Source organism: Lutra lutra, chromosome 2 (genome assembly GCF_902655055.1).
Source record: "Lutra lutra chromosome 2, mLutLut1.2, whole genome shotgun sequence".
Taxonomy (NCBI): Eukaryota; Metazoa; Chordata; class Mammalia; order Carnivora; family Mustelidae; genus Lutra; species Lutra lutra.
In genome coordinates, this window is record NC_062279.1 from 127294039 (window position 1) to 127310412 (window position 16374).

The 16374-nt window shown below is 34.6% G+C and overlaps 1 protein-coding gene and 1 pseudogene across 4 annotated transcripts in view; both read right to left on the reverse strand.

Annotated features, from left to right (window-relative positions):
• SCLT1 (sodium channel and clathrin linker 1) overlaps window positions 1–16374 on the reverse strand; it is a 190491-nt gene that overhangs the window by 51418 nt on the left and 122699 nt on the right. For all 4 annotated transcript variants that reach the window (XR_007125225.1, XM_047718435.1, XM_047718433.1 and 1 more), the window contains 3 exons: window positions 11948–12022; window positions 10708–10853; window positions 3456–3648 (listed from right to left, as the gene is read on the reverse strand). Coding sequence is in view for 3 of the 4 variants with exons in the window: in XM_047718435.1 (XP_047574391.1) it covers window positions 3456–3648; window positions 10708–10853; window positions 11948–12022 (414 nt within the window). In the remaining variant the exon portion in view is untranslated. The remainder of the gene's footprint in view (window positions 1–3455; window positions 3649–10707; window positions 10854–11947; window positions 12023–16374) is intronic.
• Window positions 5180–5874, reverse strand: LOC125093851 (proteasome subunit alpha type-2-like; annotated as a pseudogene).

A 16374-nucleotide genomic window follows, 5' to 3' on the forward strand; every position in this document is an offset into this window, starting at 1 on the left:
AATTTTTAATGATGACTCAATAAAGTATTTTGCAGATATGTACCATTTCATTGTTCCTTTATTTCTAGATAGGTTGTTTCTAATTTATAATGAATAATGTTGCAATTAATTTTTAAAATTATGAAATATTCTAATTATTTTCTTATGAACAAATTTTAGACTCTGTACCATTTTAAACTCTCAGCTGCACACTCACTCACACTGGTAACTATCCAGTTAATCAACAGTGAATTTAAACTTTTAAAAAGTTATTTATTAGCAATTTGTTTCCTTAGTTTGTGAATTCTGTTCATGTCTCATACATGTTTTTATTATAGGTTACAAATATTCACCTTTAATATTTTCAAAGCTCCTTATATATAAATGGTTTTTGTCTTCTGTCATATTTATTAAAATTATTTCCCCCAGTTATTTCCTTTCTAAACACTTAAAAAGTGGTTCTAAATATTTAAAAACTTTATATACTTAAGTCTATTAATATATTCATTTGCAATTTCTTCCTTTTTTTTGGTCTCGCTTGTTAGAAAAGTTCTTTTCCATCTACCAGTTATACATTTGCCTACATTTCCTACTGTTTTATAGTGTCACTAGTAGCTTTTAGTTATTAATCCACATGAAATTTATAATATGAAACTTAAAATATAAGAGGAAGATATAACATTTTTTCACCAAAGTACTTGGACTTATTTTATTATGGAAATGTTTTAGTATGAGAACTTTCAAGCATACACAAAATAGAATATTACAATGAATCCCTATATGCATATCACCCAGCTTCCATAAGCATCAAACTCAAAACTATTCTTGTTTTATCTACAATCCTACTGACCTTCCTTTGCCAAGATTTATCTTTTGCTTATAATGAACTACACAAGTCTTAGGGATACAGTTCAAGTTTTACACATTTACTGACATACCAGAGTCACCACCCTGATTTAGATACTCCTGGAGGCTCCCTCATATGCCCTTCTAATCATTAGTCACCCTTTGAAATAGTAACTGCTATTCTGATCTCATCCTCATAGGTAATTATGCCTATTTTTCACTTTCATATAATGAAATTAATGGACTATGAGCTTTTTTATATCTGGCTTCTTTGTTCAACATTAGGTCTATGAAGACTCATCCATTATTACTTATAGACATAGCTCATTCTTTTTTATTCCTGTATCTATTTCATGATATGAGTACAACGCCATTTATTTATGGAATCTCCTGTGGATGGACACTTCAGTTGTTCTCAATTTTTGACAGGATTAAAACTTCCATGAATATTCTTATATGAATGTTTTCATGAACATGAGCACTCATATCTGTGGGTATGAAGCCAGCATTATTTGGCATTGTATGTATGTATATCCAACTTTAAAAGACACCCATTAACTGGTGGTTATATCAAGTTACATTCCCAAAGTATTATATGGAAGTTCCAGTTGCTTTATATCTTTGTCACACTTGATGCTCTTAGTTTTTTTTTAAATTTTAGCCATTCTGGTAAGTATGCTGTGGAACCTCATTGTAATTTTATTTTGTTGATAAATAATGCAGTTGAACATTTTTTCATATATTCTCTTTTGTGAAGTGCATATTTCAGTTTTTTGCTGAAATATTTTTGGAAATAAGGTACATGTTTTTCCTTATTAATTGCCGTTTTATCATTATTAATTAGTAACAGCTTTTATATTCTAGATATAGTCCTTTTTTGTTTGTATTATATATATAAACGTGCATCTATATATTATTATAGTATAAATGTATGTGATACATGTATTATCTATATTTTATGTATTGCAAATACTTCCTATATTATAAATACTTTCTCTCACTTTCTTAATGGTATCTTTTTTTTTTTTTTTTGGACAATTTAGGTTGTGATTTTTAATAGGCAAAACTGGCAAACCAGACCCAGCATTGTACTTAATGGTGTCTTTTGATGACCCAATAATATTAATATAATGAAATCCAATTAATCTTTATGTTATGCTTATTGCTTTTTGTGTTCACATTAAGAAATTCTTTCTTACCCAAGATCATGCAGATTTTTCTCCTTTGAAACTCCACTGTTTTATATGTTGCATTTAGGTCTACAAGGCAGCAAAATTAATTTATTTTTATTTTTTTTTTTAAGATTTTTTTTTTATTTATTTATTTGACAGAGAGAGATCACAAGTAGACGGAGAGGCAGGCAGAGAGAGAGAGAGAGGGAAGCAGGCTCCCTGCTGAGCAGAGAGCCCGATGTGGGACTCGATCCCAGGACCCTGAGATCATGACCTGAGCCGAAGACAGTGGCTTAACCCACTGAGCCGCCCAGCAAAATTAATTTAAATGTATGGCATGATACAGAGGTCAAGGTTTATTTTTAAAATATGGACCCAACTGATCTAGCATCATTTATTATAAAGATAATTCTTTCCATATTGAACTACAGTGATGCTTTTGTTATATATGAGGTGATTATGAAAAATGTTTGTTCCTGGACTCTGTTTTGTTCCACTGATCAACCCAATTATTATATTGATAGCACACTGTCTTAATTACTGTAGCTTTATATCAAGTCTTGAATCCCCAGAGACTAAAGCATAAAGTAGAAACTTCTCTGTATAAGGCTCTCTTTCAGAGTTCAAGCTTTTATAAATAACTACAGTGTTTGATGCTTGCAGTAGAAGGCATTCAATAAATATGTGTTGATATGAATTAGGTTGGAATGTAACTTCTTATGAGTATACAGCAACAAAAAACAAAGTGAAACATGAATATTGCCACCTCATATTCTTTCTATGAAACTGGAAGATACAGTTCTTTATCATAAAGAGTTAATGACAACTTTTATAAAAGTTGCATGGAATGGGGTAAGGCAAGCCACATGTTCAAAATGACATCTGTGCTTCTTGAAACTCCCTTAGACAGGTTATCTCATTCCTATTTTCAAAGTAAAGTTAAACATTAACATGAGGAAGGGGAGAGGAGAATGAAAATAAAGGAGAATGTTTTTCCAAAGAAGACTTTTGTCCCTTGCCTTCCCCCTTGCATGGAAATTTCAGACTATATATGAGAGGTTCTCAGAGGATACTGATGTAGCACCCTCTATAAAGCTAGTTTTAGACTTCAGTTTTTAAGAGGCTATTATAGAAGAGAGGATGGCAGTCCATAAAGTTATCTAATCTATAGTTTTGCTAGCACTGCTTAAATTGCTTTGGCAAGAATATCAGTGTATTTCACGGTTGCAAAGAATTCTATGTGTGTATGGATAGTGAAAGCAATCATTTTCAAGTATGCTTGCCAAATTCTACAATATGAAAAAGACTGGTTAATGCTCTGCATTATGATTTAGTGCCATCTGATGAAAAGGCCAAAAAAAAAAAGGACTTAAAAATGTTTTACTGGGTCTCTCTAAATATTTTTTATATTTTGACTTTCCCAAGAACACACTTAACTCTAACTAGGCTTCAAAATACCTTTAATTTGGCTTTTTTTTGAGCCTCGAGAGCAATCTTTCTTAAATCTTCAATCTCTTTCTGTAACTGTTCATTTTCTTGCTGAAGTTTCAGCCTTTGTTCACTGACAAATCCACAGTTCTCTCTCTCAGACTGCAATACGTTTTGAAGTTTCTGAATCATTTCTTGGCAACGTGATATCTCTTCCGAGGAACTAATTTAAAGAACAAAAGGAACCTTTAAACAATGATCTGCAATGAAAGTCAAAAAGTTATGTTTTATAGTACAGACTTTTGTATTCTTTGCTCTGACCCATTTCTCTTCACTGTAGACTTGAACTATGTAGTTTCACAATATTGTATTACCCCAGGCAAATACAACCAATTTAGCAATCTCAACTAATAAACTAAACTGTTACCACTCACCTAGAAAATCTATGTGAAACTTCTTTTCAAATTTTTGCTAACTGTGAGAATCACTGTGTAACGAAGACTTCAAGGGTATAAACTGAAACTAATAGTAAGGAAGGTGAAGTAGGTAATGATCAAAATTCTTTTATCACTTAAATCAACTCCATAGGAAGACGTATTAGCTGTCCGTATTACTAAATTATAATAAGACCTATTTCATATTTTCCTGTTATATGACTTAAAAATGTTTCTTAAAAAATAAACTTCCAGTTCTATAAAACTTTTGTTTTATCAATTTAAACAGGTTATATTTCTTGAACTTTTCCAACAATGGATTACTGGGTGACACAAACTTCAAACATGTATATGGCTTCAATATATTGCTAATTTTTATTCCTATCTTTAAAAATTTCCATCTTTTCAATCCAGCTAATCAAATACTGTGAACATTGCCTTGGTCAATAAGTGTCAGAGGGAATATATAAGGTCTTTTATTTCCATAATACTTTGGCTCTTTTTTCCTATTTCAACTTTGGCTGATAAAGTTCCTAATGATAGATCTAGGCTACAATCATCAAAGGATGATAAAATCAGAAAGATGCTAACATCAGAAATAATCACACACTATATGCCTCCAAACTGAAGTCCAAAAATATATCATTTATGAAGAATTCTTACAAAAAAATGTAAAATGGATCAGGCTAAGCCTCTTGATTTGATTACTAGTTTTTAGGAATTACATGGACAGAGAAACGATAAATGGCATCACATATATGCATGCGGGAAGAGGAAACTAAATACAAACAGCCTAGGTTTTCAACAAATTGTAAGAAAAAAATAGAGAATAGGGGAGATAACTAGATCTATTTACTCTCCCCCTTCTACATCTGTTCATCTGTTGATGGACACTTAGGTTGTTTCCATATCTTGGCTACTGTAAATAATACTTCAACAAACATAGAAGTGTAGATATCTTTTTTGAGACAGTGATATTGTTTCCTTTGGATATATACCCAGAAATGGATCATATGGTAGTTTTTAAAATTCTTTGACGAAACTCCATGCATTGTTTTCCATAGTGGCTATGCCAATTTACATTCCCACCAACAATATACAAGGGTTTCCTTTTCTCCATATCTTCACCAACACTGGTTATCTTCTTCTTTTTCTTTTCTTTTTTTTTAAATTTAACAGTTTATTATGATTTATGAGTGCCATTTAAAAAACATCAGTCCATTAAACCATGTAGAAATAAGTATGCAAAAAGCCTGCAAAACAAAACATACTTAAAACATGGTTAAGTAGAGGGATTATCTGAAATTCTGGATTTTCCAATCACTTTATTATACTAATAACAGCCTAGTAATCCTTAACTTCAGTTGAAGTAGGCCTCCTAAATCTGGCTTCACTGCAGTTCCAACTTTTATGTTATCTTCTGTCATCTGCCCTTCAAAGCTTTCCTTTATGGCCATATGAATGGAATCTTCAAGTTCCAGGTCTTTGTTATTTTTCTTGAGGAAAGCCTTCCCATTCACATAGTTCTTTCTCATTGCTGAGGCCTTCCAGGCAAAGTGAGCTCCAGATGGATCTGACTGAAATAAATACAGTTGCCCCTCATTCCAACCACAAATAGTAAAGAAACTCCGAATGGATGAATACCACCTGAATGAGTATATTCTTGCATCACAGAAACTACTTCCTATACCAGCTGAGCTGCTAGAATGGGTTCTTGCTAAACAAGATAGTATCACTGAGCTAGTTTCTGAGCTCTGTGCACAAGCACTCTGTAATCTGGGCCCCTGACACTATACACCAAGCCTACATGCTCAGTAGTTGGTTCCACTTTGCGTACACCTTGCTCATCATAAAGAATGGATTTGTTTTGTCTCAGTTGCTAATATCACACTATCTGCAGCTTTAATTCCCACTGGAGGGGCTCCTCCAGCTACAGCAGTAAAAGCATATTCAATCTGGGTAAGTTTACATTTGCTGAATGTAGTCAGCCAAAAGCTTTAACCCTACTCTGCCATCTTTACCTGGAGTCTATCTTTTGTCTTTTTGATAACAGCCATTCCAATAGGTGTAAGGTAATAGCTCAGTGTAATTTTGATTCACATTTCCCTAATGATCAGTGATGATGAGCACCTTTTGTTAAACCTGTTAGCCATTTGTATGTCTTCTGAGAAAAATCTCTTCAGGTCCTTTTCCTATTTCTAAAGCAATTTATCTGTTTTGCTATTGAATTGTTCAACTTCCTTATATACTTTGGATATTAACTCCTTATCAGATATATTGTTTGCAAATATTTCTCGTATGCTGTAGGTGATCTTTTGATTCTCTTGATTTTCTTCTTTGTTATGCAGAAACTTCTTAGTTTGATAAAATTCCACTTGTCTATTTTTGCTTTTGTTATTTGTACTTTTAGGGTCAGATTCGAAAATCACTGCCAAGACCAATGTCAAGAAACTTTTTCCATTTTCTTCTAGTAGTTTTACAGTTTCAGGATTTACATTTCAGTTTTGAATCCATTTTGAATTGGTTTTTGTATATGGCATGAGATAAGGGTTAAATTTCATTCTTCTGCATGTGGACATCCAGTTTTCCCAACACCATTTATCGAAAAGACTATCCTTTCCCCATTGCCAGTTCTTGGCACTCCGGTCAAAGATCAGCTGACCATAAATGCATGCATTTACTACTGGGCTCTCTATTCTGTTCTCCTGATCTATGTATCTACTTTTTACACATGTACTATACTGTTTTGATTACTACAGACTTGTAAATATATTTTTAAATCAGGAATTGTGATGCATTCAGCTTGTTCATCCTAAGATTGCTTTGTCCATTCAAAGTCTTCTGAGGTTCATTATGAATTTTTTAAAAAAGATTTATTTATTTGACAGAAAGAGAGACAGCACAAGCAGTGGGAGTGGCAGGAGAGGGAGAAGCAGGCTTTCTGCTGAGCAGGGAGCCAAACACAGGGCTCCTTGATCCCAGGACCCCAGGATCATGACCCCAGCCAAAGGCAGATTCTTAACTAAGACAGCCAGGTGCCCCCATTATGAGTTTTAGGATTTTCATTTTTATTAAAAATGCTATTAGAAATTTGATAGGAATTTTATCAAATCTGAAGACTGCTTTGGATAGTATGGACATTTAAGCAATATTATTTCACCCAGTTCATGAAGATGGTATCTTTACATTTATATGTGACTTTCAATTTCTTTCACCAATGATTTTTAGTTTTCAGTGTAAAGTTTTTTCACTTCCTTGGTTAAATTTATTCTGAGTATTTTATTCATTTTGAAACTACTGTGAATGGGATTGTTCCTTCTTTTTCAAATAGTTTGTTGTTAGTGTATAGAAATGCAACTGATTTTGGTATGTTGATTTTGCCTCCTACAGCTTTAATGAATTTATGTATTAGATCAAATGACTTTTTTGGTGGGGTTTTCAGGGTTTTTGCAATATATAGGATCATGTTGTCTGTAAACAGAGTCAATTTCACTTCTAATTTGGATGCATTTTCTTTCTTTTTCTTGTAAGTGCTCTGACTAGCACTTTCGTTACTATACCAAATAGAAGTGGCAAGAGTGGGCACCATGGTCTTGTTCCTGACCTTAAAGGAAAAGATTTTAGTTTTTCCCCATTTAGTATGACGTTAGTTGTGGGCTTGTTATATATGGCCTTTCGGGTGTTGAAGTACATTTCTTCTCTAATTTGTTGAGAATTTTTTACTATGAATAGATGTTATATTTTGTGAAATGCTTTTTCTGTGTCTATTGAGATGATCATGAGTTTTACCCTTCATTCTTTAATGTGGTATAGCCCATTTACTGATCTGCATATCTTGAACCATCCTTGCCTCCCAGGTATTAATTCCACTTGACAATTGTATATGATCCTTTTAATGTGTTATTGAATTTTGTTTGTTAGTATGTTTTTTGGAGTATTTTTGCCTCTGTGTTCATCATGGATATTAAGCCTGAAATTCTGTTTTCTGATACTGTCTTTGTTTTGGTATCAGAGTAATACTGGCCTCATAAAATGAGTTTGGAAATATTCTCTCTTCAATTTTTTGGAAGAGTTTGAGAAGGCACTCTCATTTATGTATCCTTTAAATGTTTAGTAGAATTCACCAGTGAGGCCATCTGGTTCTGGGCTTTTCCAAAACCCAAGGAGGTTTTTAATTACTGATTCAGTCTCCTTACTAGTTTTCAGATTCAGTCTTGGAAGGAATTTATGTGTTTCTAAGAATTTATCCATTTCTTCAAGTTTATCTAATTTGCTGGCATGTTGACATTGTTGACAGTAGTCTCTTGTGGTCCCTTGTATTTGTGTGGTATTAGTTGTCATGTCTCCCCTCTTTTACTTCTGAGTTTTCTTTTTTTCTTAGTCTAGTTAAGACTGTCAATTTTCTCTTTTTTAAAAAAAATTAAGTCTCAGTTTTGTTGATTTTTCCTATTGTAAAAATTCTCTATTTCTACTCTTACCTCTGCTACTTCCTTCCTTTTGGGCTTAGTATTTTTCTTTTTTTTTCCTAGTTCTTAAGGTGTAAGGTTAGGTTGTTTATTTGATAGATTTCTTAATATATATTTATTGTTATAAACTTTGCTATAAACTTCCCTCTGAGAAGTGATTTTGTTGCATCCCATAAGTTTTGGTATATTATGCTTCCATTTTCATTGTGTCAGGGTATTTTTTATTTCCTTTGATTTCTTTTTTGATCATTGATCATTCAAGAGCATGTTAATTTTTCAATTTTCCTCCCATTATTGATTTGTAGTTTCATACCACTGTGCTGGAAAAGATAGTTGATATAATTTCAATCTTCTTAAATTTTCTAAAACTTGTTTTGTGGCCTATCATCTGATCTAATGGTTTCTATTTCTTTGTTAAACTTCTCATTTTGTTCATGTATCATTTTTCTGATTTCATTCAGTCAAATGTCTTCTCTCATAGTCCATTGAGTTTCTTTAAGACAACATTTAAAATTTTTGTCAAGCAGTTCGTGGAACTCCATTTCTTTTGGGTCAATTAGTAGAGCTTTATTAGTTTCCTTTGGTGTTAACATGTTTGCCAGATTCTTTTCTTGGTATCTGTGTATTTATTTTTTTTTTTAAAAGATTTTATTTATTTATTTGACAGAGAGAAATCACAAGTAGGCAGAGAGGCAAGCAGAGAGAGAGGAGGAAGCAGGCTCCCCGCCGAGCGGAAAGCCCGATGTGGGGCTTGAACCCAGGACCTGGGATCATGACCTGAGCCGAAGGCAGCGGCTTAACCCACTGAGCCACCCAGGCGCCCCAGTATCTGTGTATTTAAGGAAGCAGATTCCTCTTCCAGTCTTTACAGAGTGATTTTGGCACACAGACTTTCTCCCACGAAGTTCTACAACTGATGGTGCAGCTTCTGGGATTGTGGTTGAGCAAGGCTGAAACCATGTCATGTGGCTATTGCCAGGTTCATAGTTGGCAAGCATGTACTCAGGAATATAGTCAGGTGTTGTGTCTCATGGGGGTTCCTAAGGGTGCTCTTTTCATGTCACTGTGCTGGTCCATGGGTGGGTAGGACTGCTTCTGGACTGTGGTAGAGTGGGGCTGAAGCTGGGTCACAAGACTGACTCAGGGATTGTAGTCAGGTCTGAGGTCAGTGGGTGTGTAACCAGAAGCATCTACAAGTGTGGCTTCTGCTGGATCCATATCTTGTGGTTTTTGCTAAGTCTGCTGTTGGATGTGACCTCTGCTGGGGAACAATCAGTACTCCCTCCAGACCATAGGACAGTGGAACTAGAGTTGGGTTGGAGGGACAAGAGTCAGCTTTGAGGTTGGCAGACCTGTTATCAGAAGTACCCACAGGAATGGCTTCTGCTGAGTCCCTTAGTAGAGGGGGCCAGGTGTAGGACTATGGGTAAGTAGGGCCAGAGCCAGGACCACAGGGAGATGGGGCTGCTTTGGTCCATAGATAGGACCACAATGTGCACTGCCACTGGTGCACAAGCTTCCCTCCCTGTTTTGGGGCTCCAACAGTGTTTTTTAACCTCCTACCTGGATCCCAAAGCTCTCATAGAGGCAATTCTGTCCAGGGATGCCTTTCATATATTTTTCTGTGGAGGGACATGGGCCGGGTACCTCCAAATCATTCCACTGTATTGCTGACACTATTCCTCTTTATTTTTAAAATATATATTAAACATATTCTGTAACAGATTGAGATTTCATGCAATTCAAATTAAGTTTTACTGTATTAAGTAACACTCTGGGGGAGAAAGGTAGAAAAATATTCAGAAGGGATATGCCAGACTACAAATTTACCATTTTAATAAGCAATGTAATAAATAAACATGATGGATTATTTTGGATATTCAGTAACAAAAGAAATGTAAGTATAAACTGAGTATAAAAACAATTATAAGGAAGCTACTATAAAAGCTGCATAGTTAGTATGAAAAATACCCAATCTTATGAGCATTCTAATTAACTGCCAAAAAGGAGAAATTTAAAATAAAATGGCATAATACTGTTAAATCTTTTCTTCCTGAGGAAATCAGTTTTCAGAAAGAAGCTTAAAGCATCTGCCTTTGGCTCAGATCATGATGGTCCTGGGATCAAGCCCCGCATAGGGCTCCTTGCTCAGCTGGGGGCCTGATTATCCTTCTCCCTCTGCCTGTTGCTCCCCGTTTGTACTCTCTCTCTCTGTAAAATAAATAAATAAAATCTTAAAAAAATAAGCTTAAAAATTTCTATTTGGTGCTGAAAAGTTTCTTTTTTCAACATATATGTAAGTTCTATTTTAAAAAAGTAAAGAATCTGTCAAAGTGTATGAATTCTGAAAATGTTAACAGAAAATCGAAAAGAATAACTTACTTTATTTCAAGTTGTTTTATTTTATTTTCTGCTGTCTTAAGTCTTAGTTGAAGATCATCTTTTGAACGCTCTGCAAGCAGGCATCTTTGGTGCATTTCTTCTAGTTTTCTGTAATCACTTTCATTTACTCTGCCTTCATGGTAAATCTGCAAAAGATTATATTTATATTACCTTACACAGGACACAGTGCTTTGACTTTAGCACACTTGTCTGGGAATGTAGGAGAATTAGGGAACTGTGTCTTTTCTTTACCTGTTATCTTTAGTCTTGTTTTATATTTCCTCAAATAAGCCTGTTCCTTTCTATGTCATGTGATTTTAAAACTTCATCACAACCATGATGTATAGTAGGTAGCAATCTAAATAGGATCTATCCCTATTCCATAACAAATAGTAACTCGGAAGGAATCAACATCACAGGAGACTGGTGACCATAAGGGTCCTACCCAGAACATGACATATATATTTTTGCTGTGTGCTGCTTTGTAAGTAAGTGACTCTTTTACTATCTGATGTCATGATCTTTCTATGCCAGTAATACAGATATGTCACATGCTTTTTATATTATGTAGTTCTTCTTTGAAAATTAAATTCTGACTCTACCATTCACTATTTGTTAGCATGGGTAAGGTACTTAACTTCTACGAAAGTTCCTAATGCAGCACTTAAAACACAATATATGCTGCAACAAGTTTCGTTTCCCTTTTTTCCCAAGGCATTTTAAAAGAGTGGGATATTTACTGATGATAAAAAAGGTATTTAAGTAAGAAATACAATTTTAAACCATAGAATTTTCACATTATTTTTTCTCAAATATTGGGATATTTTCCTACTTAAGAAATGAAAATCTACACTTTTAAAAGGTTAAAATCAGAGTAATGTTATAATTTTCTGGTTATATATACTTGTTTTTATAGATAGCTTAAACCCAATAAAAGTTGGCATTAAATTTAAAAACAGAAGGGAGACCAAGTAAAATTTACTATTGGGATGAAGTTTAAACAAGGAATATAGCTACTTCATAAAACTTCTACATTTAAGTAAAAAGTGCAAATACTGTGGCTATTCTTACAAAGAAATGTACTCAGGCAATACTAGTATTTAAGTGCTGACTGTGAATATATTTAAAATAAAAACACTCACTTACAATGTAGGGGTTGCTACTAAATAGTGTGATGAAAGTGGAGAGTAATAGTGAGTATTTGCAGCTGAGTTGTAGGTAGGTATTTTTTCTGTTTTACCTTTTCTAGTTCTTCTTCCACGGCTTTTTTCTCCCTAATGGCTTGTTCAATTTGGCTTTGTTTTTCACCACATTCCTATAAATTCAATTCATATTGTAAATAAATATGTTTGTAAAATCTTAAGAAAAAATGGATGAATAAAATGATTTGCTCATTACAAGAATACCACACTTACCCTATCAATACAGCAGGACCATATTGATTATTAAACAAAAACAAAAAAACCTCTATCTTCAAAGAGCTACCTATCTCAGGAGTTCTAACTAAACATTCTAAATTGGTGACATAGGTTGAAGGATTCCAGAGAGAAAAAAAAGTAAGAACCTTTTCTCATATTAGTTTTATTCATATACACTTATCACGTATTTTAAAAGGGAACACAGATCTGGACAGTAACAAAACACCCTGAGGACAACCTGTGGCCTTAAAAGACACACAGGTATTTAAAGTCTAAAACTTTTTTTGGGGGGGGGGGCAAAAAACGGAGCCTGAATGGCTTAGTTGGTAAGCGTCTGACTCTTGATCTTGGCTCAGGTCATGATCTCAGGGTTGTGAGATCAAGTCCTGCATTGGACTCTGTGCTCAGTAGGGAGTCTGATCAAGATCCTCTCTCTCCCTCACCCTCTGCCCCTCCCCTCCTCAGCTTACATATTCTCTCAAAAAAAAAAAAAAATCCAATGGACACAGTAAAAGTTTTATTAGCAGGATCATTAAACATTTCTGCTCAAAAGGTTTTAATCAGTAAAACTGAGCAAGCAAGCATATCAATCAGTTGATAAAATTTAGTATTTTGCAAATGAGAGTAAAACTGAAAATAACCATTATAATGACTGGTTTCTCATAGCTATTTGTTTTTATTTATTTATTTTTGAGAATGGGTGTGATTATTTTCTACTAATTGTAAATTATGATTTGGATGAACATCCTTACTGGCAGTACACTACTGATATTCAATCATCTTTAGCGTAACTTTATTTTACAGAGTACTGCATATCAGTTTTTTTAATTTTAAAATGAGCTTCTAAATTGTGACCCCAAATGAACTCTGATTATAATGAATTAACCTAATGTTACTTAACCCTATGTTACGAATCAGATGATTAATCTAAATTTATTGTCTTTCATTAGAGCGGAATTGTTAGTGTACAAGAAATGAAACTTTAGTGTTCATACAGTTCATACAGAAACTTATATGTTCATACAGTAAATTGCTAATCTATGGAAAGCGGTTTTATGGTGTAAAATTTGGGATTTCTCCTATGTTCATAACTCATCTTGTGTGATTAATAGACTATTTTTAGAGCAGTTTTAGGTTAACAGCAAATTGAGAAGTTACAGATTTCTGCCATACTTCTTGCCCCCATATATGCAGAGCCCTCCCCCATTTTCAACATCCCTCACTGTAGTGGTACATTTACTGATACTGATGAACCTACATTGATACAACATTATCACTCAAAGCCCATAGTTTAGAGTTCACTCTTGGTGCTGTACATATGGGTCTGGACAAATTTATAATGACATGTATCCACCATTACAGTATCATACAGAAGTTACAAAACACTGTTGGAGCCCCAAAACAGGGAGGGCAGCTTGTGCACCAGTGGCAATGCACACATACAGAGTAGTTTCACTGTTGTAAAAATCCTCTGTGCTTCACCTATGCTTATTCATCTCTCTCTCCTCCTAAACCCCTAATAGTATCTTTTTACTATCTCCATACTTTTGCCTTTCCCAGAATGTCAGTTGGAGTCACAGTATGTAGGCTTTTCAGACTAGCTTCTTTTACTTAATAATATGCATTTTCGTTTCCTCCATGTCTTCTCATGACTTGATAGTTCATTTCTTTTTAGTGCTGAATAATACTCCCTTTGTCTGGATGTACCAGTTTATTTGTCCATTTGTGTGGACATCTTGGTTGCTTCCAAGTTTTGGCAACTGTGAAGAAAGCTGCTATAAACACTCATGTTTAGGTTTTTGTGTGGATGGATATAAGTTTTCAGCTCCTTTGGGTAAATACAGAAGATTGCAATTGTTGGACCATATGGTAATATGGTAATATGGACCATATTTAGTTTTGTAAGAAACCATCACACTGCCTTCAAAAGTGGCTATACCATTTTGCACTCCCACCAGCAATGAATGAGAATTCCTGTTGATCCACATCTTTCCCAGAGTTTGGTGGTATCAGTATTCTGAATTTTGGCCATGGTAATAGGTATATCAGGTACCTACGTGATATAATGAGTAACAGCTCATTATTGTTTTAGTTTGCATTTCCCTGGTGAAATATGGTATGTAGCATCTTTTCATATGCTTATATGCCACCTGTATATCTTCTCTGGTGGGGTGTCAAGATCTTTGGTCCACTTTTTTTTTTATTATGTTCAGTTAGCCACTGTATAGTGCATCATTAGCTTTTGAGTAGGGTTCAATGATTCATTAGTTGCATATAACACCCAGTGTCATCACATGTGCCCACTTTTTTTTTTTTTTTTAAAGATGGAAGAAGTAGTGGAGACAGGATCAATGTTAAGGAGGAAGGATTTGGAAAGAAGGAGGTTTTACAAGATTTTATTTATTTATTTGACAGAGAGATCACAAGCAGAGAGAGAGGCAGGCAAAGAGAGAGGAAGAAGCAAGCTCCCCGCTGAGCAGAGAGCCTGATGCAGGGCTCAATCCCAGGACCCTGAGATCATGACCTGAGCCGAAGGCAGAGGCTTAACCCACTGAGCCACCCAGGCGCCCCCACATGTACTCACTTTTTAACTGAGTTTTCTTATTATTGAATTTTAAAAATTTTTCGTATATTTTGGTTAATAGTTCTTTATCTGCTATGCCTTTTGCAAATATTTTCTCCCAGTCTGTGGTTGGAATTTTCATTCTCTTGACAGTGTCTTTCACAGAGAAATTTTTCATTTTAATGAAGTCCAACTTATCAATTGTTTCATGGGTCATGCCTTATATGCTGTATCCAAAAATTTATCGTCAAACCCAAAATCATCTAGATTTTCTTCTATTTACCTTTTAGGAATTTTAAAATTTTCTGTTTTATATTTAGGTCTATGACCCATTTTGAATTAATTTTGGTGGAGGGTGTAAGGTCTGTGTCCATATTCATTCTTATACATGTGACTGTCTGATTGTCCTAGCACCATTTGTTAAAAAGACTCTCTGTGCACCATTGTATTATTGCCTTTGCATCTTTGTCAATGATTAGCTGACTGCATTTATGTGGGTCTATATTTTATTCCATTCTAGATTCTGTATTTTATTCCACTGATCTATTTGTCTGTTTTTTTCACCAACATCCTACTAGCTTGATTACTATAGCTATAAAGTAATTCTTGAAATATGGTAGCGTCAGTCTTTTGATTTTTTTTTTTTTTTTATTCTCCTTCAATATTGTATTGGCTATTTTGGATCTTTTGTCCCTCCAGATAAGCTTTATTTATTTATTTAAAAATTATTATTATTTTTTGAATTTTTATTTAAATTCTCATTAGTAACATACAGTGCAATATTGGTTTCAAGAGTAGAATTCAGTGCTTCATTGTATACATACAATACCTAGTGCTCAACATAATAATAAGCGCCTTCCTTAATACCCATCACCCATTTAGCCCATCCTTCACCCACCTCCCTCCACTGGCCCTCAGTTTGTTCTCTTTTTTCTTTTTCAAGATTTTATTCATTTGAGAGGGATGGGGGGAGAGAGAGAGAGAGAGAGTGTGTGTGCATGTGTGCATTCATGGGGGAGGGGCAGGCCGGCAGAGGGAGAATCAGACTCCCTGCTGAGTTGGGAGCCAAGCAGGGAGCCTGACCTGGGACTCAATCTCAGGATCTTGGGATAATGACCTGAGCTGAAGGCAAACACTTAATGAACTAAGCCACCTAGGTGCCCCATTCTCTATTGTTAAAAGTCTCTTATGATTTGTTTTCCTCTCTCTCTCTCTTCCCTCCCCCTTCCCATACATTCATTTCTTTCTTAAATTCCCCATATGAGTGAGATCATATGGTATTTGTCTTTCTCTGACTTATTCTGCTTAGTATAATACACTCTAACTTTACCCACTTTGTTGCAAATGACAAGATTTCATTCTTTTTGATGGCTGAGTAACATTCCTATATATTTACACACACACACACACACACACACACACACACACACACAACCCCACCTCTTCTTTATCCATTCATCAGTCAATGGACATTTGTGCTCTTTCTGTAGTTTGGCTACTGTTGATAATGCCGCTATAAACAGTGAGGTGTATATACCCATTCAAATCTGTATTCTTCTATCATTTGGGTAAATACCTAGTACTGTAACTATTGAATCATAACGTCGTTCTATTTTTAATGTTTTGAGGAACCTCCACACTGTTTTCCACAGAAGCTGTACCAGTTTGCATTTCCACCAACAATGC